General features: G+C 40.0%; 1 protein-coding gene across 7 annotated transcripts in view; it reads right to left on the bottom strand.

The window, feature by feature from the left end:
- The window catches only part of hivep1 (HIVEP zinc finger 1), a 72,867-nt gene extending 47,372 nt beyond the window's left edge, over positions 1 to 25,495 (bottom strand). For 4 of the 7 annotated variants that reach the window (XM_028460816.1, XM_028460812.1, XM_028460818.1 and 1 more), the window contains exons 1-2: positions 19,995 to 20,258; positions 16,714 to 16,831 (exon numbers count right to left, since the gene is read on the bottom strand). In XM_028460816.1, coding sequence (XP_028316617.1) covers positions 16,714 to 16,753 — 40 coding nt within the window. In that variant the 5' untranslated portion in view covers positions 16,754 to 16,831; positions 19,995 to 20,258. Of the gene's footprint in view, positions 1 to 16,713; positions 16,832 to 19,375; positions 19,517 to 19,645; positions 19,757 to 19,994; positions 20,259 to 25,384 lie in introns of those variants that run through there. The other 3 variants (XM_028460815.1, XM_028460814.1, XM_028460813.1) reach the window with 3 other exon arrangements.
- Positions 25,496 to 27,474: the final 1,979 nt, after the last annotated feature.

Consider the following 27,474-nt stretch of genomic DNA (forward strand, 5'->3'; position numbering starts at 1 on the left):
AGACTGTAAGAGACAGCATGTGTGAGTGAGTTCTGTAGTGTGGATGTTAAGGGGAAGGTCTGGATTAGGACGCACTCAGAAATCCATCTAAATATGCTTTTAATGCTGTTCTGAAAAGTAGTGAAAGCAGCAACTCCTAAAACAAGTATTAGAATACAAAATATGCTATATATATATATATATATATATATATATATATATATATATATATATATATATATATACACACATATATCTCAACCTGCAATGGTGTCGCTCATCTGTCCACCTGCTCACTCTGCCTCAACATCTGGGTTTCACAGCAGCACATAATGTCCAATCACGAGGGCACTTGCCACCATCGGAAAACTTGGACTTAATAGAGACCTGAGACCTAATTACTGATGAGAACCTGTTCAAGTCTCTAATGCATTTACAGCTAATGCAATGCATTGTTAAGACCCCGAGACTGAATTAATTATGAATGAGTTACTACGCTGCAGCAAACTGCTCCCTTTAATACTAAACAGCAGCACAACAGCTCTCACAGGGTCCACTCAGCAGTCGATATGGAACAGATTCAGCAGCATCTACCTTTTTATCAATCATTCATATGTTGAGCACTTTCCATACAAAATCAATGCAGCATTAAGTGCTTTCCAATAAAAACAAGCAATAACAAGCTCTTCAACCCACGCTCAAAGTGAAACGAGTTTTGGACAAAATATTAAATCAAAGTTTGATTGAACTTAAAGCTGCAATATGTAATTTATTTTTGGCATCACTTGGTCAAATATCCAGAATCATCTTTGAGCATATTGCGTCAAGCACACTCAGGGTGCTTTCACACTGGTATAGCCCTGGATTTGGTCCAAATGGGCAGAGGACAGATTATAATTTTATCACCTTGGTTTGGCTTGGTTTTCATTCAGAGCGCAACTTCTGATCTGCTCCAAGCAGCTCCTGGTGTAGTGTGATGAGCTAACCGCTTGAGGGGGCGTAACTGGAGTAGAGACTTCTCTAGACAGAGATACAGAAACCAGAAGAAAGAGGCTCTCAACAATGGGTCAAAGATAGCGCTTCAGAGTGCCCAGAAACTTCTGCATTCCCTGTTTGTTCTTCTGTTTGCGTGTTCACACCGCCCAAGGCAGATTATTTGAGCAAACAAATCCTAGAGTGTTTTAACCGTTCTAGGATCCGTCTGTGTGAATGCACCCTCAGGCACATGGTCAGTCATAGGCTTGGATGAAACCAACCTTCAGAACAGAAGACGACCCACTCTAACACTGACGACAAACTTTGTGTATGTCATGTAAAGTTTGCCATCCTCCTCCTAGCTTCCCTGTGGTAGCGTCTTGCTGCCCCCCACCCCCTCTGTCTTGTTGCCCCCCCCTCCTCTTCCAGCTGTTGGACACCTGCAGGCCGAGGCTCATTCTGCTGTTTCCCTGACAACGCCTGCATCGGGCTTCACTTGTGAAACCATTAAGCAATGCCAGCTCTGCGTGCACACACAAACACGCAGGCACAGAGAGGCGCCCCCACACAGTTGTCCTTTTAAGTCTTTTCCGACTGCCAAAGTTTCATTCTTTTTCTCTAATTCGAGCAGATTTTCCCCTAAAGGTCATTATTTAAATTAATTTGCTTTTCAAACTTAAACTCCAGCTGCATCACTTTTTCCTGCAATCATGAAAACTCTGTGCCCACGGGAAGCTGGCAGGCCTGGACTCACAGAGGCAGGGCTTGTTTGGGCGATTCACTGCAGAGCACACGTCTCCTTTCAGGCTGACACGTCTCCAAACACTGGGCCTCGTACCCGCTCCCCCAACAGTTTCCTCCACTAACCTACCTCTGAAGTAACCACAGGCCCATCCTGCTTCCTCCGTCTTGGTTTTTTCCTCCGCTCGTCATTCGCACTCCAATGCTCACCTTTCTAAATGATCAACATCTTTGCGGCGCAGGAAGTGGCTCACCTGTGGAGGGTAACAATGTGCCGACACGCATCCAAAAGGCTCGCCGCTCGTTAGCGCCAATTTACCCGGGCCAGCCTGAGCCCTTCACATACGCTTCAGTTTGATGAGATCAACCCAGGAGTTTGACTTGATTCAGAGCCACAAAGATCACACAGGAAGCTGTAAACACTCAGGACTTTTGTGGCGTTACATAAGAATGGACGGTTAATGAACAACGCTGGATGAGGCAATCAACTAAAACCATCTGGAAATGATAAATCATACTTAGAGATCATTTTGGTTCATTTTCTGAACTACGAATAACTCAATAATGTAATTTACAGCCTCTACTGTAGATTCACCTAAAGTGCAGAAGACGACTACAAAGATCCTCACACAAAGAGCACATATACCCCCAAAAACAACAAATAAATCCTATAAATAAAATACTACAGCTTCTTTAGAAGCGATCGACTGACTTGAGCCTTAATGGGCTCAGACTAAAAGCTTTCTGTGATTTTGTCTTACCCTTTCTTATGTGTCCGATATGTGTCCCGAAAGAAAATACTAAAACTAAAAAGTGGAAAATTAAGAGCAACACTGCCCCTAATGGTTACGGTTGATACTGCTCTGTTTTGTTTGTATACATAATCTTTCCAAATCAGAAATACAGATGAAATAAAAGCAGAATGTAACCTTAAGCATTAATGACCTTGTAGTCGTTTAAAACTCATGGGGAAGATAACAACATAGTGTAGGCCTCATAGATCAATAAATCTTCCAAAAAATGGGAGAATTTATTCATAAAAAAATAGAAATTGTCAATCGCAAGTTCGTTATCGACTCCACTACAAACTTTGGGAAAGTCTCGAACGTTGCATCGTGGGATTTGAAGTCCAGTGGAAGAACGCAAAGATGATGCCAAAGTGGAAAAGTTTCTTTAAGAATAATTTTTACTTCATTCTTACAGTAATTTCTTGTGTTTCTTCACCAGATAAGGTAGACACTGATTCGCTGGATGTCATTTTTGTTCTGCTTTGTTTATCCTGTTCACCGTTATACACAGTAGTCACTCTGTGGAAACCACAATATCAACATCCGCCATTGTTTCGTCAACAACTTTCAATCCAGGAAAACAGCAGAAATGTTCCTTTCGGCAGAGTTACTGGGGACAAACTGGCATCAGTAATGGATGAGAACATCTTTTGGATGATACACAGGTAGAGTTTAAAAAATGTTAGGGATCAAAATGAGTGAGTAAAGACTCAAAAAAACATTTTTTTAAGTGGAGCCAGGAGCGACAAAGACAACAAAACTAAAAACTTTACAACAAACTGCAGCTCATATGTCTTTAGCTTCATTTCATCAGACTTAAGATTACGTCCAGGTTCAGATGAAAGAGCTGCCCCAGCAATGGCCTCCCCCTCCTTTGTCCTTTTTTTATGTAATAAAGAAAATAACACGCACAATGGCTAATGATGAAAACAGGATTGACTCGGTCCAACCACCTGACCTTTCCAGTGCAATTACCAAAGAGCTCCGTCAGGATTAACAGATTCCTTCGCTCTTAAGTTCAACCCAATGGGGAGTCGTCGTGGAGACAAATGTCTTCCCATAATAAAAAGAACCACACACAAACTGAACATTTTCAAAAGTCTCCTTCACTTCTATATCATATCTTAACCTCTAGTACAGTGGTTCTCAAACTGTTCTGGCCCAAGTACCCCCTTTGTCCGACGACAACATTTTGCTCAAAATTATATGAAAAAAACACATAATGATGGAATGAATGAGTGATAAGACATTTGAAAAGAATCCCATTGTAAATAAGTAGAATAAAACAGTATTTGGTGCCTCCTGAATGAATGAAAGTAATTCCTATAGTTTTGATCATTTCCCACCTGGTGTAAAACTGACCATTGTATTTTCAGTTCATGTTCTAAGCAAAATCATTTTCATATATTATTATGCTCAATCTTAACGAAAAATTTTTTTTTATAATATTTTCATTTAATAATGTTCCATTTTCCCTCTCTCGAGTAGTGCCATCGCGTACCCCCATTTTAGAAACACTGCTCTGGTATTATAGTTTAGTTTTTATTAAAATTCATTATATGTACCTTTTTAACAAATAATGCTGAATTAGGAATTGGGATCTTATTGTTTTATAATAAAGAATACATTTTACATTGTGAGTGTCAAAATATATATCTGTGGATTGAATTTTTGAAAAGAAAACGACAATCAAATAAAACAAAATGAAGTGACCAGATTTTTCATAGAAATAAAATTTTACTTCATTCTTTCTAATAAAGGTTACTCATCCATTCAGTCTCATGTTGTTTGAGTTATCGTCCTACAAATACCTCATTGTAGAAGTACAGGACATGATGCTTTTTCTGAAGTGGCTTCCTGTGTCCGAACATTTTTGAATGACACGTTTTCATTTCGTTAACTCCCCTATGATATTCTTACATTTTAATCATAAACACATTCACTCACAGAAATGAGCTGCATTACCCGGCTTGGAACTGTAATCCTCTTTGACAAATTGGTCTCCTCCGAAACAGATGTTACCGGGTGTTGGGGAGGTTCTCCTACTCGTCACCCTGAGGGAATCCACCCATCGCTTTGAAATAGCCTGCAGTCATTAAAACCAGTGCCGTTAGGGCGACGCACCACACAATTAGCACACGCTCTAAACGAGGGAGGCGGGATTTCCTGCTTAGAAATCCTCGCCTGAAATTCTTCTGAAAATTTGACGCAAACATGGGAATCACATTTACTTTTTTTTTTTAATACGACTTTACCCCAGATTTAACGACAGTGGCCTGATCATCAGCCTTGACCAGATTCCCTTTCCTTGACATAATGCTAGCCCATTAACATTCCTGCTGCCGGGTCCCTCCCTGTTCCCTCTCTGCCTCTCCGACAAAGCGAAAGCTCTTCTGAGTTTACCATTGAGGTCGGCAGGCATCCCCGGACCGGTTCCAGCCCGTCTGTTGTAGTTACTGTTGCTAAAATCTGTGTTTATTCCTGCCTCCGGGTGAGAAGTTCCCTTTGTGTGAGAGTCACCGAGGGCCAACACTGTAATTTGAAGGAGTCAAACACTCGTTTGGCCACCTATGCATGACACAACATGTGGAAATGAGTTTGCTGAAATTTTAACCCAATACAAGTACCTGTAAAGATGAAACACTTCCTCATACCAAAACTATCAGCCCAAAATCTGTCATTTCATCTTTTTTTTTCTTCTTCTATGGATTCGTTTTGAAGTATTCACTAAAGTTGCAATTTTAAAGAAACTTGGTGGAGACTGGGTGCAGTTGCCGTTACCAGCTTTGAGGACAACATGTTCTCCTGGTGCCTAAAATATCTCAGCCATGACCGAGAGATAAAAAATGTTGGTCACGTCAATTGTCACTAGTAGTCATAATGTTATGGCTGACTGGTGTGTTTGTGTGCAGAGAGTATAAAGTGAGACAGTAAACAATTCTTGGTTTGTTTGATGAGGACATAGAGGAGCAGTGACTCTTATTTTGAAGAACAGCATTAAATCTGATATGAGCCAAGTTTGGATATTTTCCCTGTGTTAGCAACGCTATTCTTTTTTCTGCTGAACATTTTTTTTATTATCATTAATCTCCACCCCATGTCTGCACTTATTCAAAAATAATTAAAATATTATCAATTAAAATGTGTATGGAAAAATATATTTAGTTTAGTAAAAGTTTGTCAACATGCAAAATAAATCAGCATATATTTGTGTACAGAATTAAAGAGAAAAAAAAGTTCAAAAGGAAATGTGTGCATTTTTCATATTGAATTAGCAAAAACAGACGAAAAGAAAATGCTACAAAATCAATTAAAAAGTCACTAATAGCACAGTTTACTATAAAAGAAAAAAACAACTTGAAACTAGGCTTAAAATAAAACAAGCAAAAAAAAAAAAAAACCCCAGAGCAAACACTAGAGAAGGAAACAGAAAAAGACAATTATATAAGCTTAATTTACTATATCATTTATTAAATAAGCTTAATTTGAGAATTTAAACTCAATGGAAAAAATATCAACAATCAATAGTTTCCCTTCTCCAAAAGTTCAGGGACTTTCCTTTTTAAAATCAAAAATTCCCATCAAAGAAGCTGCAAAGCTTTCAGTTACAAATATATTGAACTCAACAATACGATGTTTTACTTGAAGAATAATGCTTTGCCTGGAAGTTTCACAAATTTACAAAATCCCTCGATATACAGTAGTCCCTCGCTGTATCGCGGTTCACCTTTCTCGGCCTCGGTGTTTCGCAGATTTTATTTACAGTACAATTTTGGATGAATTTTTTTTTCACAGCATATGAACAAGCATTGTGTTCTGCGTCCTGATTGGCTAATGCTGCGTTCACCCACCAGCGACACATCCAACTGGGTGAGTTTCACTGCTTGCTGAAGCGAGGAGCTGCACTCCTTTTTCTCCTCTCATAAACATAAACCACCAGTGAAAAAAGCCGGTGTGATTAGCGGCTAACGCTATGCTAGCTCAGCGCTACAAAGAGAACTTTTACCTAATCCTTCCTAGTCCGGTACCAGTTATAAAGGCCGTGTCATACAGCTCCAGGTGGTCACACACAGCTTCTACTCTATGGTTGAATGGGTGAAAAGACCAGTGTCCATGTTGATGGCCTGATGTCATCGTCAAACAAAGACTCTGAATGCATTTGGCATCAATGTCTGATCGCTTGCAGTGTGACTCTGAAGTGCTGTATGTTTGAAAACAGGTTTTATGTTTTAAAATCTATGAAGGTTTGAACTTTTTAAGGGTGTTTAAACGAGAGAAATGCTAATTCCTGTCTGAGAAAAGTGTATAAAGTGTGGGTTTTAAAACATGTATGTTATGTAGAATGTAACCCGCGCGATAAACGAGGGACTACTGTAATGGTTGTGAAAACCAGCCCTGAATGTAAGTCTGACTCCAGTTTGTTAAATATAAATGTATCAAGGAAGTGAAAAATATAATGTCCCCAAATACAAACTCATAAATCCACTGCAGGGCCTCAATTGGAGCAAAGTGACTTCAACCCTTTCACAGAGTTTATTGTACAGTGATACATAGTGTACACACACACACACACACGCACGCACGCACACAGTCTGTGTAATAACAACCTAAGCTGCAGCACGGATGGAAACTCCATCCCCGTCTTCCTGCGTTAAATATACGACGTAAACATTTTCCACCTTGTTAAATGTTCCCTCGCTCGGCTGCATTCATCACGCTGTGCACCGTCCACTGACATCGAGGACCACGGAGACGTTTTACAGGAGGAGAGGAATGCCAAGTCAGTTCAATAAACAGGAGCAAGGTGCGCTACGAGGAAGCGAGGCAGAGGAGGGACAGTGAAGGCCTCACACACCACAGGGTTTTAAAAAAGGACTTAATCTTTGCTTACAAGGCTGCAAATTTAACAATGGCCCTTGGACAATAAGAAGGAAAACCAGCAACCTAAATAATTTTGAACATCTTGAGTAAATATTTTATTGTTGTTCACACAGTGTTAAACTCATTCACTGCCAGCCATTTTCAGAGCAGCCAACCCCATATTGCCAGGCGTTTTAGATGATCTTCACTGACTCAGAATATTTTGTCCTATGACAATCTGACATCTCGTTCTTCTGTAATCAGGGGTTGTATAGAGGCAGGTTTCACACAAATCACCGGTTTGTGACAAAAAGCTGAGAAAAACATTTTTTTCTGAAAAAACCTGTCAGTGACTTTGAAGTAATTTTTTTTGCTTTAGAATCACCTCAACATTGATTTCCTTCTATTTTTTTCTATATAACTATATTTTGGCGGTCCTCCAAGTCTTTCCCCCGTCATTCTCCCCACACGCCACTACCTCCTTCTCCCGTACATGCCATGTCTCACCGCTTGCTCCGTTTTTTGATTGTTTTCTCTCACAATCGCGACACTCTCAATAGTCCACTTAGTTCCACAAATGCTCTGGTCGAGTGTGCGCTGCTGGGAACTTCAGCATCAACTCTTGTAGCGCCATTTTCCTCTTCTTCTGAGCTCTGCCCATCACGGGTGATTCTCTCATCCAAATGTGTGCTGCTGTCACCTACATGTCACCAGTTGGTCACTACATCATGGTACAAGTTAGATATTCATGGGAGACCTTCGTCATACTGTCTCCTAGCAACCCCAGCCGAAAATCACAATTCATCTCTTGACGTGAATGGCACTGCACGTTACTAAACCAAATAACGTCTATTGACGTGAATGGCACTCAATGAGTTAAAGACTCAGACATGCAGATAAACAATGAACAAACAAGCAGAGACTGATGGAGAAATGAGGGTCCAAATTTCACTCTCGTTACGCTTCAAGTCTCGTATTAACTCAGACCAGCGTTAAACCGAAAAGAAAAAAAATGTCACGTAAACAATGAGGAGAAATATTAGGCCTTTCTAAACAGCGAGAGAAACTACAATATTTGAAAATGCAAGTGAGGATGCAGGTGTTCGCCTGCGTCGCATTGCATCAGCTTAGCATTAGCTAGCATTCGCATAGAATTTCAACTAGCTACATTTAGCATTAACTAACTTTAGCACTGACGTAGCATTACCCCAGCAACAGCATTAGCCTAACATAACATGAACTAACTTTTGCATTAACCTAGCATTTCAATTAGCCTAGCAATAACATTAGCCTAGCATAGCATTAACTAACTTAAGCATTAACCTAGCAATAGCATTAGCCTAGCATAGCATTAACTAACTTTAGCATTAACCTAGCAATAGCAGTGGTCTAGCATAGCATTAACTAACTTTAACATTAACCTAACATTATCCTAGCAATGACATTAACTAACATTAACCTAGCAATAGCATTATCCTCGCATTAAAACTAACCTATCACTTTGGATGCAATACAATATAATAAGATGATTATGGATTTTTGACCAAATAAAACCAAAAAAACATACATACCCCAGCTTTAACCAAGCAATAGCATTAAACTAGCATTAGCACTAACTTAGCTATCGCTTAACCAAGCACTAGCATTAACCTAACAACAGCAGTACCATAGCATTAACATTGGTCTAGCAATAGAATTAACCTAGCATTAGCGTTACCCTAGAACTAGCATTAACAGCAAAGTTTGAAGGTAAAAACTGGAGCAGCTCCACGAGCTTAACCAGCTGCCCAAAATAAAAATGAGAATTGGTGCTGAAAAGTCAATGCAGTTTCACAAAAAAAAAAAGAATAACTCAAAAAGTTTAAAAGTTACAAATTTTAAAAGTATAAGCATAAATCTCGGGAACTTCCTGAACCTTTTGATTGCTTATTTGTCAAAAATCGAACAAACGGTGTCGGACGAGTTAACGACAGACGGAAGAAAAAATAATGGATAACAGCAGTGAGAATGCCTCCTGCATCCTCACTAATAATAAAGAGAAATCTGAAACAAAAGAAGGTACATTTTTTAGCTGTTTGGTCGACTAAAGGTTTTTCTAAACCAGTAAATGTGTTGCTTATATCAGTAGTTTGGACCAGTTAAAGAATAGAGATGTTGTTTTGAGCGTTAAAGTGGTTTCCTCAGCGACTGCAGTCCCTTGGGCTCGGCTCTGACAGCTGATTACACATTCCTGCCTCTCACACTGTGGGACTGTCAGACTTATTACATAAGCATCCGTGTATTATTTTGGCTGATTAAAATCACTTTCCGCGGCTGGTGAAAAGGTTTCAATTAGTTTGTGTGAAAACAGTTGGAGGAATTGGAAAGAAATGTCAGATTTTAAACGACGTCATCGTTCTGCTGCGAAGCTGGATTAGCGCCGTGGGTTTCACTGAGAAGCTTTTTAATGAGCATCATATGACATTAATGTTATTGACTCAACCGCAGACAAACAATAACTTCATAATTCATCAACAATTTACTTCAAAACAACAGTAAATTAAATGCACTTTATGACGATGAAACCTGAAACAAATTATTTTGAGTACCTGCCTATCCTGATTTTGGTTCCTATAGGTACGCAAACTGAACTTTAGAATTAAAAAAGCTATGCAAGTAAATAAGTCAACTAAACAAGCTAAAAGCATCACGTCTCCCTAACATGGTTTTTCTATTCAAGATAAGGTTGTTTCGATTCCAATATTCGGTACTCAATACCACAGGAATTTTAAAAATTACTTCAAAATTACCTTAAATTTAAGATCATTATTTTTATTAACAAGAAAAATGGAAAAAAATACCCTCTATTACAACATCAAACAATTAACAGAATCACAGGTTATATAGTAATAATAATAATAAAAGAGTTATGCAAAAAAAAAAAACTTCAACTATGATAAGTTTCAGGTAATCTCAGGTAGTGTAAAAAATAAATGAAATTAAATAAACCAAAAAATTAGAACAATATTTTGAGGTAGGGCTTAAAGACGTCTAAATATTAAGTAGAGAAGGTGCGTATGGATACTTTTGTTACATAAGTATTGTATCCAAATACATCATTTTAGTATTGATACTTTTATCAATATCAATACTTTTGACAACCCTACTTCAATATCAAAGCAACAGTTACGAACATCTCTACATCTCTGAGAAAGAGAGAGAAAGCTGCACTGCAGAGCGACTCAACAAAGAAATGTCAATAGAAAGATAAGAAACGACTTAATATGCAGACGTGGAGCAGTGAGGGGGAGCAGGCGTGTAGAAATGGCTGTGGACACACGTATAAACAGGTTTGTAACTTAAATAATATCAACATTGTGAAAGCTGCCTGTGTAACTGCCTAGATAGCTTTAGAAAGGACAAACCCAGATAAATCAAGGTGTTAAATAATAAATCAGCCTGTCCTGGTCTATCCAGGACTGAAAGCCGAGTCGATCGTGCATCGACGTGCCTCAATCCATAAAAACATGAACCTCATAGGATCTTATTCTCCTGCCTGTGAGACGCAGACCTCTGGGACTGTGTAGAACACTCCTGTGTTAGAATTCCTCATGGCCCTGATGTTTTTGCTCTTGTGTCTTTTTTTGTGACTTTATATTTCTAAATGAGACCCTGAACAGCCCTGCAGCGTTTGGGAGTGTGTGCGTTGGGAGTTGAATGTTTGAAGATGTTGTGGTGTGTGTTTTCTGCTCAAGTCCTCTGAGGTTTCGCGTCTCTGAGGAGAAGCTACAGCTGTTGAAGTGAACAGGGTCTCTGAGGAAGGGGGGGGGGGGGACACACCAGCTCCTCTCTGCCTGCATGGTTATAGTTACCCACAAAGTGCGTCATCGCTGCTCTACTGACGGCAACCGGCGACGCATCATCTGCGGAGGAAGGACACACTCAACCTGCTGCTGCCAGCATCAGTTTCTGTGAATGAGTCCGACGGCCGTCCCCCCAGGGGGTGGGAGGGGGGGTGGGATTGGCTGATTGTCAGGGATCAGGGTTTTCCCTCTGTGATGAAAAGCCTGAACAGGAATAGTTTCAGTGTTTACACTGTTGGAGCCTGTGTTTGAGTTCAAAACAGAACAGTTAAAACTCACTTCCTTCCTCTCGGCCATTTGTTTCATTTGTTTAAAGCAGGCGTGCGTTTGCTTCTCCTGCAGTTTATTACGAACATGTGTTTAAACTAAAAACCTCCTGATTAGTGTCGTCTTCCACAAATATAGACACAGATTATCTTGAACAATTCATTACCACCACATGCCTTCCAACTATCAGCTCAATAAATCTACCTGATTTACTTCATGAACATAGTCATCATAAAAGTATTTTAAGTTTATGTGTTGCGTTTATTTATTTTTCCTAAATGGAATCAGGGGTAGATACACAAGGTATAATGATTGGTTTAAGAAATTAAAGGGCAACTTTTATCACAGCAACGGCTACAAAAATGTAATTGATTCGAGGGTCACATTACCAAAATTCATGTTAGTATTTAGAATCAGGACCAATCTGAGCATTAATACAGGAAAGAACAAAGGGTTTGTTCACTTTTGTTGTTTTGTGCTATTTTCTCTCATTTTGTGAATTTTGTGTATTTCGTCTTGACTTTTTAAAATTATTTTCCAAATTTTTTTGTCATTTTGTACATTTTTGTGTCCCTGGGTACATCCGAATAGTCTCTCCTATCTCCTTCCCTATCCACAAAGGTGTTAGAAGATTTCCTAAAGTAGTTAGGGAAAGGCCATCACGCTGTTTTGACAATCACACACACTTCCACTAGGTGACGTAATAATCCAACGGCGGCGAAGGTTAGTGACGTCTGTCGTGGTGAAAAAACTACAAATTTCCAAAATTTGACGACTAAAAGGGAATTTATAACACTTTCCGCTGATATAATCTCAAACATCACAAGGTTTGAATGTAATTCAAAGGAAAAGAGGAACAAAAGTGAAACTAAAAGAACGTCACATTGAGAATGGTTGCTCTCACTCACCTTCCACACAGAAATCAACATTAATCCAAAATAAGTAGGATTTTATGAAATTGTTACATTTATGCAAGATATAGGCCTACATATCGTTGTAGGCATACACATGTACAACAACACAAAGCATTCTTAGGTGAATAAATATGTTGAATAAAACATAACGTGACTAGAAATGTCTGGTCTCCTTTGGTAAAGGATGCACCAGTGTTTCCTAGGCTAAAGGAGGCATTGAGCCTCCTTTCTTTTGCTTTTAGAAAACTTGAACACTCCTTATCATGGCCGCCACTTAAACACTTACAGGTGTTAAGAAAAAGTGGATAGGAAAGGAGATAGGAGGAAATATTAGGACACAGACCCTGTGTGTGTTTTTGGAGTCATTTTGTGTGTTTACTTTGTGGGACAAAATTGGACTAAAGGTCTAATTTGTGGCCCCCGAGCCACCAGTTGCCTATGTCTGTTCTATAAGTACCAATCAATTAAGATGCATTCACATCAGCCTTCTCTAGCTCAATCTAACCTGCTTATATCTGTGGAACGCCGTCAAACGACTCGTGTTTGCTTGTGGCTGCAGCAGCTCAATGCAAACATCATTTATTTTGATCAATATGAACAATAATCACGGAGGGATGCTCGCACGGTGCATATGGAATCCACATGTTTTGCGTACATTACAACACGTGTACCACTGTGCTTAAATGTGATACAGTTTCATTCACACTAGCCAAACAATTTGGACTGAAGGTGTCAAACATGCCAGTGTGAAATACAGTCACAGAGGCTGTTAGCGTGCAAGTGACACATGGACTTTAACTTTATGATGGAATATTTCATTATGAAGTAAACTTCAGTCTAATCACACAGATTTAATAGTAGGTGGCAACACTTTAGGTATTTTGTGCTATCACCAAATTATATTCACTAATGAGCACCAGAGTGATTTCATTTGATTTACACTTTATGTTTACTATGGGAAGGCGGGATTTATTTTATTATTGAACATTTGTGCAGTTATCACAAGATTAGCAGGATCTCATTCAGAGGGCATAGTTATATCTCTGTGTGTGTGTGTGTGTGTGTGTGTGTGTGTGTGTGTGCGTGTGTGTGTGTGTGTGTGTGTTATTAGGACATGTGACAGCTTCAGGCGGAGGAACCTCAGGGTTCGCAGGAAATACATTCTCCACAGCAGAGTTGGAACCATGTGATGAAACGCTGCAGTGTGATAAACCGTTTCCTATGTGATAAAGAAAAAGCGTAGAGGAGGCATGAAGTGGGTCAAAAGGCAAAGGAAGACTCCAAACAAATGCCATAGCCACATTTTAGACGACACGGCAGTGAAGCTTCTCCTAACGCAGGAATCGAATTAGAAGGGAAACATTAGGTGTTGTAATAAGTTTACGCTCACAGACACTGGGTTTACAGAGAAAAGGTCTAAAGATGCAAAAACGTCCATCTGAACGTCCTTTAACATCATTTCAAACAATCTGAAGCCCATTCAAAAAAACAGCACCAAACATCCCACAGTCTGTTTTTAATCTATGATTTTTGTCAACTTTAAGGCATTTTATCAATCAGCAAGTAACAGTTCACCAAACTTCAATGAGAAAATCTATTATTTCTAAACAACACTGAAGTTAAAGGCATCAAAGTCATTCATTAATGTACACAATACAATATGCATCAAAGTGAGGCTTGTTCTTCTTTGAATCATTGTGCAAAACATTTCAAACTAAAGCTATAAAGGTTCTAAACAGACATAACATCAGATAAAGCAAGCTTTTGTGTGTGTGCATCCATATCCCATGATCCTTTGCCAAAATCCAGCAGCAGACCTCTGTTGTATTTAATTAACGTGGTTACGGATTTTTTGTAATCGTAGAAAGCAAATCCAAAAAATGGAATTTCCTATTTCAAGTGTCCCACTCCCATCATGGGTCACTTGTACACAGTAAGTGAAGGGGACTTCAGAGTTTGGCTGTTTTTAAACACTCTTTGGGAGAGCCTGAAACTCCCCTTCAGGAAGACCAGGACTGGGATTGAACACAGGACGTGTTCTGATCAGCTCAGGCCGAGTCACCTCAGAACAAATCTCACATTTCTCACAATGAAATTCTTTAAATCTTCTTTGAGAACAGATGAGATTGCCTTCTGTTGGTCAAAACAAACACTGTCAAAGCTGTTGGGCTGCACACAGGGGGCGGGGTGGGGGCATATGATACATAAACTAACTAGGAGCTCGCAGACGTGAGGAAATGTGGCGGGAAAAAGCGACAGTGCATGTTTTCACACTCGTCATGTGACGCCGTCTGTGAACAACAAACGTCTGTCAGCACTTAAATCTGTCGACTCGACACTGAACATTTCACACTCTTAACGTTGAGTGGTCGCTGCTCGATTCCAGCAAGATGTGACAGAGTGATTCTGAGCTTTGAGAACGAAAACAACACAAAGACAAACGCTCCATGTCGTGGTGGAATCAATGTTGTTGGTTATGGAACATTCTACGACCATCATGCTTTCATGATTTTCTCCTTCAATAAATGAGCCTATTGATTCAATGCCTTTAGGACACGTGTCAAACTCAAGGCCCAGGGCCAAATCTGGCCCTTCAGAGCATCCAATTTGGCCCGCGGCAGAAAGTAAAAATGTCAGAAATTATTACTTGAATTACCAATTAATTCAGTTGTGAATATCTCAGCTAGATATTTCCAGAATAAAACACAAATCCAATGAAACGCCACAATATTAGCAGGGCTAACATTATCCCAACGTTTATATAATATGATAGGCAGTCATTTCTCATTTCAAATTGTAGAAAGAATTCTCAATTCTTCCAAAATTCCTGCAACTTTACTCAAAATATTCCCAAAACTCTCCCTAAATTACATAAAAATTGGCAACAAAATCAAATAAATTCAAAGTGAAGATCCTGAAGGGACTGATATCTGTCACTTAAGCTACGTTCACTGCAAGCCTTCATGCTCATTCCAATATTTTTGCTTCGATCCGATTTTTTGTTTGTCCGTTAACATTACCATTTAAAATGTGACCTTTTAAATATAATAAAATTTTGAGTTAACTCATCCTTTAGAAACTCTGTAAGTTGAGCATTTAAACCGTAAGTACAAGTGGAGCTGTCTACGATAAGTGCGGTAATCCTACGGCTGTAAAAGAAGTGATCAGCCCTCTCAGTGATGCTGCCCTGACTCCACAGACATTTTATTCATTATATTCCCCGGTCGTCACATCACTGGCGCGATGAAGTTACCAAAAAGCGCAACTAATCACGGCCGATTTAAGCGACTATAGACGCTGAAGAGGCGCTCTGTGTGAACGCACCTTTAGAACAGGCTCATATTCCACAAACACCGGCTTATTTCACCCATCGGGGTGAAAGAAATCGCTCTCTTCTGGGTGGTTGCCATGGTAGTTTGTGTTATCTTTGCTCAATTGATTGATGGCTTTTTATAGCGCTCGTGCACATAAGTAACCCAACATTTACATACTTAGGGTTGATTGACCCACTTCATACCCGCTCTAACGGAATCAGATACACAGAGTTTATGGAGAGACTCAGGGTTTGTTGAACCTCCTTTCTGGAACACACCTCAGTTGATGTAACACCCATGTTTTTGGTGTATAGGAGAAAGCCTCAGGATCTCAGAGTGAAACGGGGAAAAACAACAATCCCAGTTCTTTCCTCTGTGAAGCAACCCTGAGAGTGAATGGGATCCCAGTCCGCCTCATTTAGACCAGTTAGAAAACATCCTGTTATGTAATACACCATCAGCTGCAGCCTCAGTGGAAACACCAGCGTGAGGAATTCCAGTGGAAACCAGTAAAAAATATCTCAGAGTCACTCAATAAAACCTTTACTACCTGTGTATAAAGGACTGGTCCTTTATACACATGATCGACAGAAGTCACGAGAGCAGATCTCAGCATCATCCCATCATCACAAAGCTACATTAGCTAGTTTAACAACAACAACAACAAGCACTGGTTCTGTTCCATGAGGTAACACTTCCTAAGTCATCATCAATGCAGCAGCAGTAATTAAAGAAGAAGAAAAGCTGTAGACGCTTAAGGAAGGCAGAGAGAAGCTTTTTTCTCTTCTTTTTTGGTGCAAAATCAAAAGCAGTCAGAGGATGAGGATGAGGAGCAGTGGGAGCGTACTGCAGCTAACAACACATCAAAACATCTCACCGCCTCACACAGATGCACAAAGCCAACACTTTCCCACAGAAACATCCAACATGTGACTTTCTTCTCCTCACTGGTGAGCATTTCAATATCTTAAAAACACACAGCGACCAGCCCAGCATCAGCACTATCATCAGCATCAGCAACACTCAAACTCACCTTTTAGGTTTTTGGGGTTGTTCTGTTTGGTGCGCGGCATCTTTCCGCCTCAGCTCACAGGTGCATCTTGGGAAAAGTGGAGTCGAGCCTCGAGGGGGAGTTTGCAGTCTGGTTACATCTGCAGACACACACACACGTGCTGTATGAGGAGGAGTGTGAGGCGGATCAATGAGGCTCTGTGTAGCTGACACAGAGGGAGCACAGAGCGGCTGATTGAGCTGGAATCCTCCAACAGGTGCCTCGGACCAACACGTCCTTTCCCACGACTCTGAAGATGCTCCTTCTCTGAGCGACCATCGGCTCGCCATAAAGGAGGAAGAGGAGGGATGGTTCCCCCGAAAACAACATCCCCTCTAGCCACAGCTACATGCAACACTCGACTAATGTAATGAACATGCAGGGAAGCCTCAGTGAGGAGCAACGGACAACAACCTCTCAGAGTCCTTAACCTTGTGTGATAGTTATGACCTCGTATTTCACCTTGAAACAGCTCCAACTCATCTTATTTTGTATCATTTGTTCAGCACAACGTCATGTGTGCGACTTTATTTTTGTGTACTGCAATGGTAAACTTAAGAATTATAATGTCCATCTTTCTGTATTATTTTTTTTTATCTATCTATCCATTATCTATCCTTAATCATTTTAGATTTCAAAAAGGTTCAGCATTCACACAGCAACATTTTCAAAATGATCTCTGTTTACATGGGACCGCGAGAAGCACAAAAAAGGTTGTAGTATACATGCTAGACCAATAGCTTTAAATCGGTAGTATCACATGAAGCTGTTTGTCCTGTTTAGTTGTATGCAGAATGAGTAGCTATTAAATAAAACGGAGTAATTAAAGAAACCCGCCTACATGTGCGTGTTGTGCACAGATGTAGACAGTGTCGGCATCAAAGGTTCAGGCTTAAAGAGAGATCGGCTTTATTCAGCTTCAGGACGTATTCTGACAAGGGATGTCCCGATACAACTTTTTCACTTTCGATACGATACCGATATTGCAGCCTTGAGTGTTGGCCAATATCGATCCGATACAATATCAGCACAAATCATACATACTCTTATTTTGTAGTGTGGAATGTTAGAAATGGTTTGATCAAGTGATGTTACTCAAACAGAGAACAATAGTCAACAACAGGAGGTATGAGAAAAACTAACCTTCAACATAATATCTACAGTATTCTACAATTGAATAAATATAATATATATAGGAAATTTTAGATGCAGTCCGATAAACTCCAATATTCATTTTCTGGCTGATACCGGACCGATATCCTATATATCATCGGATCGGGACACCCCTAAATCTGACGGCTACAGGCTGGGTCGGGTCTGACGTCATTGGTCCAATCAAAGCTAACATCTGAGGCAGTGCGCATGCTCCTAACATAGAAAGTATCAGTTCACTGTTTACACAGAGATTTTCAAGCACCAAAACGCAGTTGCAGTGTAAAATCACCGCCAAAATGCAACAAAACTTTTGCGTTTTCACAAGAAAAAGTTCTCGTTGTAAACAAGTCTTCCTTCATTTTCATTCCCTCTAATTAAAGTGAAACTGGGAATTTGTAGCAGTATTTCAGTGTATATCAAAGTGGTAGCCCTTCAGATTATTCAACGACTTTGAAGTAGCTCACAGTTTTAGAGAAGTTATTTAGCCCTGGTTTAGAAGCTGAGGTGGAAATCTAACACTAGGTAAAGAACGTTAGCCTGTATTTAAATACTAAGTTCAGCATGTTTAGTAACATTAACCCTAAACCCTCCATCCTCTGGACTTCAGCAGGTTCTGCACGTTGCCAACACACCTGACCTGATCACTGTGATTAGCCCTGTGTGTCAACGAACAGGTGAACAGGTGCGATCAATAAAGTGACTTATTAGTGTACAACGCAAGTGTAACACCAAGTGCTGAACAAGTCTTCTTTGTAGAGACGAATAATTCAGTTTAGCAAAAATATATCTGAGTTAAAAGTTCACAGGTTTGAATTCAGCACCAGGACAACATAGAAATATATAGACACGAAGATCAATGGAAACATGTTGAAACTAGTGCTGGGTGATATATCAAGATTTAATATATATCAAGTTTTCTATTTTGGGGATTAAAAAAAAAATTACAATATCGCCGATATGTATATGTATTTTTTTATAGCTTATTTTGTTTTAAAATACTTGTTTTAGGAAGTTGCTGCATTCACTACATCTCAGAGTAACATGAAAAGCTCATTTAGATGGATTTCTGAGTGTGTCCTAACCCAGACCTTCCCCTAAACAAGCCACATTACAGAACTCACTCACACGTGCTGTCCCTTAGAGGAGAAAAAGATTAAAATGACACATATTGTGCAGCTGTTTGTTAATAAATATGACTGTGTGGCACTTGGATTGATTAATTTAACCCAGAATTGTCTTTCTGATCATACTTCATTTAAAAATAATTTTAAAAAAAATTCCTATTTTGAGGAAAAAACATTAATATGAATTTTTCTCTATATTGCCCAGCCCTAATTTAAAGTCAAATGTCACAAAGTGGATTCACACATATTTATCTTCCCAAACCAAGGTAAACATGCACATTATTGTGTAGAGGTGACGGAAAGAGGGCGTTAAGAAGGTGAAATATGACAACCCTGCATTCAATAACACTGCTTTGCTTTCTTGCCTTTGCATCATCCATCCATCCGACCTCATCCATCCATCCATCCGACCTCATCCATCCATCTCCGGTCACGTCTGATGTGCAGCAGAGCCCCGGAGCCGCAGCCTTTGTTTGCCCTTCGTTCACCACCACTATTACATAACAACTACTACAACTGGAGGAGGATTTGGCTCCATACGGTTCGCTCCATGTGGCGCTACGGCAATGACATCATCTGCAGCACCAACACATGCACGCATTCATTCATGTGTGTGCGCGCGAGCTGCTCCTCACCTGGCTCAGGTGCACGAGTCGATACTGGCCATCAAACACACACACACACACACTCACTCCGCTGCGTTCCTAACAGGTGACACACACTCACACACCTGAGGAGGTTATGTAAAAGCGGGGGTTCGGGCTGCAGGAGGGGGTGAGGGAGGGGGCAGTGCAGAGGGAATGGCGCGTTCAGTGGTGTCTCAGTGCCTGTTGCAACACGTGAACGCCCTGCGATGGAGGGAGGAGTCAGGGAAAGCCCCCTGACCATGGCTGTGCAACTGCAGGTCTGCGGCTCTGCTCCGTGTACAGCCATAAACACACACACAAACACACACACACACACACACAGAGGAGCTGAGCTTACCTGCAGCCAAACAACCACAGTGCGCCAAAATGTGAGTCCGCAGCAGAAGTTCATGCTCACAAAAGCATGTCCGACTCTCTCCGGCTGCACCGCCGAGGTCGACCCGCCTCAACCCGGCCAGAGAGCAGCGGTCCCGGGCGCAGGCGGAGCTGGAGCCGGGCTACGGTGCGGGTCCTGCGGGTACAGCGTGTGACAGGGCCGCGGTGTGAGGCTCGGGGTGGGGGGGCGGGGGGTCCGGCTGTTTGCTGCTTCACCTTCTCACTCACAGACAGGCGGACTGACGTCAGCGGGGGTCCCGTCTCCGCCTCCCAGCCAGAGGGGGGGTTCTGTGCTAACGGGGGGGTCAGGACGGCCGCAGCAGCTGCGGTGTGTCAGAGCTCTGCTGTGGTTGAAGCCTCTTCCCCGCTCCTCGGGATCCCCCCACAGAGGGCCCTCCCGGCCGCTCCGCCGCACATAGTTCAGGACTGACGGTTTTCCCGGAGGTTCCTTGTTGTCAGGTCACGTTGTGCCCCTCCGCCACCACAGACCGGGCTTCCCCGTCCTCAAACCCGCAGAGAAGGCTCCACAGCCGGACTACAGGCTCCAGAGCTGACCAAACACTGTCAAATGACCCGTTTAACACTAAATGTTACAGTACAGGAAGGCATGTGTGTCCAACTGAAGGCACGCGGGTTTAATTCGGTTCATCAGATCATACAATAATGCACAAGCGTTAAACTCATGGACCGGGGGCCAAATCCGGTCCTTTGGAGCATCAAATTCGGCCCACAGGAGAAAGTAAAAAGAGAAAACATGATTTGTAAATGACCAAATAATATTTCAAATTCAGCAACTCCAAAATATTTTTTACAGGTTTTCATTTTTTCCTTTGTTTATATCACACAAATGCTCAATGAAGTCATTTTTAATTGCAAATTGTGGAAAGAATTCTCAATTATATTTTTTTCCCACAAACAATTACACAAATAGGTACAAAATCAAGATTTTTTTAAGTGAATTGAACTGATATTGAAAACTATGGCACAATGATGTTGCAGTTATTATTTTTCCCCACCTAAAATCTATGGCCCACTTGAGGTCAAACTGCTGCATATTTGGTTCCTGAACTAAAATGAGTTTGACACCCGTGCTTTAAATTAATCTGTTGCTTTGGTATTCGATCCATTGAGATCTCCAGTCTTGCTCTACAGCAGACATAGGCAACACGGGGCCACATGTGGTCCCCGGTCTAATTGTATGCAGCCTCCAATTTTAACGCACAGAATGATATTAAAATACACAAAACAGCAAAAAATTACAGAGAAACACAGTAAAACACAAGCGATACATAGAAAATACTTCAGAAACACACAAAACTACTACAAAAATTAACACGACAACAGAAAAACACACACAAAAAAAAAACTCCAAATAACACAAAAAGAGAATAAAAAACACAAAATGACTCAAAAAACATACAAAATTACAAAAATGACAACAAAGAAAACAAAAAGACTAGAAAAATACCACAAAAACTGACTCCACAAACCCACAGTACTACAAACACGCAAACGACAACAAAAAATGACTCCAAAAAAACCTCCTGCAAAACGGCAACACAAATACACAAAAGGACGACAGAAATGAACATACACAGAATGACTCTAAAAAGCCTTTGATCTTTCCTGTGTTAATGTTAATGTGGCCCTTTCATCAAACAAACACATTTTTGTGGCCCCGCTCTGATGAAAGTGGCCCACCTATGCGCTGCAGAGTGAGGAGCCCTGGTTTAAATGGTCTCTGTGTGTTCAATCATGTGCGTCCAATGGTCTAACTCACATTTTCCACAAACTGAAGCTGCTGCTTTAAAGCTTTAAAACCAACCTGCCAACACCAGGGGAAATTTTGCCTCTCAATCAGCTTTTTTTTTTTTTTTTGCAACCACACACCAATAACATGTTCCCCCTGCTCAGCACTTTACACATTAACTCTGCAAACCTGAGTGTTTTGGCTTTGATTCCTATTAACTCCAATTATGTATTTAACTGTTGATATTTATTGAAAGCTGCTGCCAGAGTCTACGCAGCTGTTTCCCAGGTGCACTGGTGTTATTATTTATACTAGACCGTCTTTATTTCTGGATCCTTGGACAGGCCTGTGAACGTCAGTCCACCTTTGACACATCACCTTACACGACAAAGGTTACGCTATATTTACCCCCTGGGCAAGAATAGGTGTCACACGACTCCGTAAATAAATAAATTAGCTCGCATGACAGCAGGAGCTGTGAAAAAAAGTGACGACGCAGTGTTTAAAATTAGCTAATAAGGCAGCACGTTTTATTTCCAATGTTTCTTTAATCATATACAGTACATATGAGCAACTTTTACCACAGCAGGCCACATTATCAACATTGTCAGTATTTTGAATAATAACTAATCTGAGCATTAACACAGGAAAAAAAAACAGTGGTGTTTATTGTTTACTTTCAATTATGTGTTTTTGTCATTTTGTGTGTTTCTGTTGTGGTTTTGTGAATTTTTGACGTTTTGTGTATTTTATTTTATTCGTGTTTTTAGGGTTCTTTGTGAATTTTTGTCGTCGTTTTGGATATTTTCCATTATTTTTGTGTATATTTGTAGTCGTCTTGTGTGTTTCTGGAGAGGTTTTGTTTACTTTTCTTGTCCAGTTGTGTATTTTTCTGTCATTTTGTGTGTTTACTTTGGGAGCCCCACAAAATCACAGTGCATGTGTTCCCAGAGCCGCCAGTTGCCAATGTCTGCAATATACAATATTATAAGATAAGATACAATATGGTAGAAGCTGTGTTAAGTTAAATTAAGATGAGTTTAGATATACAATAGAATAAAATGTGTTTAGATGAGATACAATAAGATAAAATACAATATGATAAGTCAGGTTGAGATATTTGACATAACATGACTAAATGCCACCAACTATCTGCTAGAGTGTTTTATCAGAATGTTTTATTACCATTTTGTTTCATTATGATCATACTAAAATAGTTTTTAGTTTAAGTAAACCATAGTTTTCATACACAAGCCATTGGTTGGCGGTCTGATAAAGAATGTTTAACATTTAGAAGATTGTTAAAGCAAATCACGAGACATAAAAATATCAACCCTTTGATTCTGAAGCTCCCACATACATTGGACTGATAATAATGTGACAAGTCTGGTCCTGGAGAGCTCCTGTCCTGCATGTTTTAGATGCATCTTCCTGCTCCAACAAACCTGATTGTGTTTTAATGCTGCTCACCTTTACATCTCTAACCTTTACTATAGAGTAGCATCTAAAAACTAGACAAGAACCAAACGGCCATAATGACAGGTTTGCAGAAATAACCGCCTTAGATTCCTAGTTAGTGCTGCTTTGGTATTTAAAAGGCAGATGTGTCCACGGGAACTATACTACTTTCATCCACATTTGAGTTTGTTTTTAATTAAAAAAAAAAAAAAAAAAAAACTATGATTTTCCTGAAGTCCTTTTTAGATGGTTGCTGTCGCTGCAGAAACGTCCCAGAGAAACATGCTGTGGCCCAGAGAAAGTTTGGTGCAATGAAGCAGTTCTACCCATTAATAAGTTACAGTGTGACAGCCTCCCACCACCATATCACAGGCTTCCTGCAGAGTGGGACTCCTTTATGACTCACCTGTTTCAACTGCTGCAGAGCCAACATTGCACATTTGAATAGTATGAGTGTCTTTTTCCCTCCCCTGCAGTGGCAAAAACCACCAGATCTGATTCAAATAGGACTTTATTTTCTCTAAATGAATAACTTTACGCGTCTAATGCTGATGTACAGTGTAGGCCTCGGCCGCTGTCTGCTCACGCCCACTCAGAAACTGATGTTTAGTTTTTCTTTCAGTCGAGGATGACGTAGGGAGCGTTAATGAGAGTTCATGAAAGCAGGTTATTCAGACAGGTTTGAGGTATAAGTATGTGTTTCTCCTTCACTGGACAGATGGTTAGAGATTATCTTCTATGAAACATCTTTGTTATTCATCTTCTCTTTTTGTCTCATCTGTTTGTCATGTACACCCAGAACTAACTATGCAAGATGCTGTTTTTGTGCCTCATGTTTACCAAACTACGCAGAGAGATTCTATTCTATTGAATGGTCCACAAGCCGCTACAATCTAATACCAGAGGTGTAAAGAGTACGGATATATCCTACTTAAGTACAAGTACTGTTACTTAATTGAAATTGTACTCGAGAACAAATGCAAGTAAGTCATACATGAAATATTCAAGTACGAGTAAAAAGTAGCTCAATTAAATACTACTCAAAGTAAAAATTACTAATTACTTTCACCCCCCCCATTCGTAAGAAATCTTGCCACGGTTCCGTTGCATACAGTAAACATCTCATTAATAACCTTAAAAAGACCACATCTTGCACATTTGAATCTTAATTTATTTTCCACAAAGGCATCTGTATAAAGTAAAAGGCTTGTTAAAATGTATATTTAAAATAAAAATATAACAATTAATAAAATTTAAAAAAAAATAAGTATAAATATATTTATGAACTCGAAAACAAATGTTTTACATTTAAACTGATTAGTTGGTTATGATGTGATGTATTTGATTGTCTGGTTATTTCATTTTTTGTAGTTTCACAATGTCCGTTGATGATTTTAAAACCAAAAATTATAATTTACTCAGTAACAGTTGGGTGTAGAAATTGAATATTCAAATTACTGATTCAGAAATATACTCAAAAAAGTACAAGTACTCATTAAAGCAACCCAATTACAGTAACGTGAGTACTTGTAATCCATTACTTTCACCTCTTTCCTGTGTAAACACGCTACAGCCAGGACAACTTACCTATTACTTTAAAAAAAATAATCCTGACTAGTAAAGTAGTGAAAAAGTAGTTTTAGTTGTTGAATAAAACCCACTGGAGCAAAGTGAGAATGGGTTAAAAACCGGAAAAGTCTTTAGTTTGTAACTAAACTAAAGAGTGCTTCCCACTCCACATTGTATAAGTTTGTTATTTTAGTTTGAATTGGAGATTTCTGGTCGTCTTGTTTTCGCATTTCTGTAGATTTAGTGTTTTTGTAGTTAGAGGGTGGACGCCAAGTGTGACGGCCCTGTATAGGGTTGGCCCAGTGTCCTCCCTCCTTTTGTTCAGTTTGGCGAGGATCTCCAGTCCTCTTTGTTTCATTCTGTTGGTACTTTTAATAACTTTTTGTCAATAAATACTTTGAAAACCTTGTTTTCTGTTATGGCGTCCTTTATGGTGCAGCCCCATAACATCCTAGAGGGGGACGCAACAGTTGGTAAGTCATCATTTATTCAGCTTAACTCGTCATGAACACGGAGTAGTTTTACTGACATTTACTCTTTAACTGAAACGCAACAACATGTGTTCAGGAACTCACCAACATTCCCAAACTCCAACATTCCCAATGTCCTTTAGGCATGTTGGCTTCATGGTCAAAGTTAGGAAAAGCAGGGCTTCCTAAAGAGACCCTGCAGGGGTGTTGGTGCATGGCAGCAGAGCTATTAATAACCCAAAGTGGCTAGAAGAAAAAACTCTACAGCTGCCTCGATGTCCTCCTGAACAATAGACTGTTGTGTTTGTATCTTCATCTTTGTCCCTCCTCACACTGATAGCAGATTACTGAGCACCATTTAAAATAAAGAAAAAAGAAAAAGGAGGATTCTGGAGGGAACGCTGCTGTATCCGTTTCCTCCTCCATCCCTCCACATGTCTTCAAGTCCTGATAGAAACACTGCTACACTCACATTCAAGCACCAAATTCACCCAGACACTCCTGACCTTAAGTCAGGGTACCAGTTGGCTCTAAGGAGGACGCCTCTCTCCTCTTATTCCACTTGAAATCTGTGCACGATGCTGTTTTTTTTTTTCTTTCCTTCCTCTCGATGCAGCGACACACGCAGCATCTTTAAATTTAACTGCACCAGTTTGGAAAAAAAAAACAGGCTGCAGCAACACCGGATGCTTTGTTTACAAAGAACCATATGATGTTACATAACTGAGGCTGTTGCCGTGGCAACACCGACTCCACCCACCCACCCATCCATCCGACACACACACACACACAGAAATACACAGAGCACTCACAGCAATAGGACACACTGGTTGATGGAATGCAAGTAAACAAAGTAAACATCCAATCAATTATTGTAAAAACCAATAATGATAAATCTATGAAATGTTTTGACACTTCACTACCTGCTGTGGAAATATCCCATAACACCTGACATAGACATGCTGAATGGCTGCCCTAAGAGTCCGTTTTCATTACTTGGAGTGAGCATTCAGCTCCAACAGATAAACTCAAGGTCAGGGAGGCACTACTGTCTTCCTGAGCTGTACAATAACAGCAGCAGGTTTCCCTTCACTAGAGCTGTCTGTGTGTGCAGCGCTACGAGCTAAGTACCCTCTCAATGCCAACTCCAAGTGCCCTTCAGACGCCGTCTGACAGCCAATCAAACGGCCTCTGAAGGCCATCAGAGACGATGTATCTGTCAGCAAACTGTTCAATTACAGTAGATCCTCTGACTCACTGGGTTTTCAGAATCTGATTTACAAATACATCACTGAACATTAGAGTGTAACATTCATTACAGCAAAATGTCCTTAACCAACAAAAGAAATAATGGATGACTACTAGCTAACTGTCTTTTACTGAGAGCCTGTACAGTAGAAGAATATATGGGCTCACCAGCGCTCCTAACAGGAGGCATGAGTACTGCCTGCCTCATATTTTAACAGGATATGAAACGAAAAAATTAATAATTTAATGAAAAAAAATATTAAAAAAGTTGAAGCTGTGTGTAAAATAAATTGAATGGTGGAATTAATGTCAACAATAAATTAAATTTGAATATTTTTACCTTTGCCAACATTTGTCTGTTAGCAGGAATACGTCAATTCTTTGTAAACAGACTGATGATGTCATGGAAGATTCCATTAAATTTTGGTAGGGGATCTGGATCAATATACTGATTTTGAATCAGTTTAAAAAAAAATCTAGAAATCCCTCTCTCATCATTGGTGAAAATTCTAAAATTCATTCTCATAATTCTCGGTTTGTAATTGACTGATCTTTATGAATTTTGAATGACTTTTGTTGGGTTGGTTTCTTAAATACACCAAGTTTCATTGAAATATGATCCAGATTGTGGATTTCATCGCGATTCTCTGATAAAATGGGGGTTCCCAAACATCTGGACCAATGGTATGGTTTTTACTGAGTCTGGACATTTCTTCAAGTGCGAATGATCATGGTACCATGATCAGGATCAATGATCCAGATAACTGCCGATATCTGGCAAAGAGGAGATACTTCTCCTGATCTTGATCATTAGGGAGGTTATAAGAAGGACAATGGTATCCTTCTATTGACCTTTGTTTGACCTTTGTCGTAAAAAAGTTTTGAAGCCCAAGTCATCCAAATCTTTGGGAGTATCAAGTCTTTACAGAAGGATGTATCCCTGTGTC

The sequence above is a fragment of the Gouania willdenowi genome, chromosome 11, assembly GCF_900634775.1.
Source record: "Gouania willdenowi chromosome 11, fGouWil2.1, whole genome shotgun sequence".
Lineage (NCBI taxonomy): Eukaryota > Metazoa > Chordata > Actinopteri > Blenniiformes > Gobiesocidae > Gouania > Gouania willdenowi.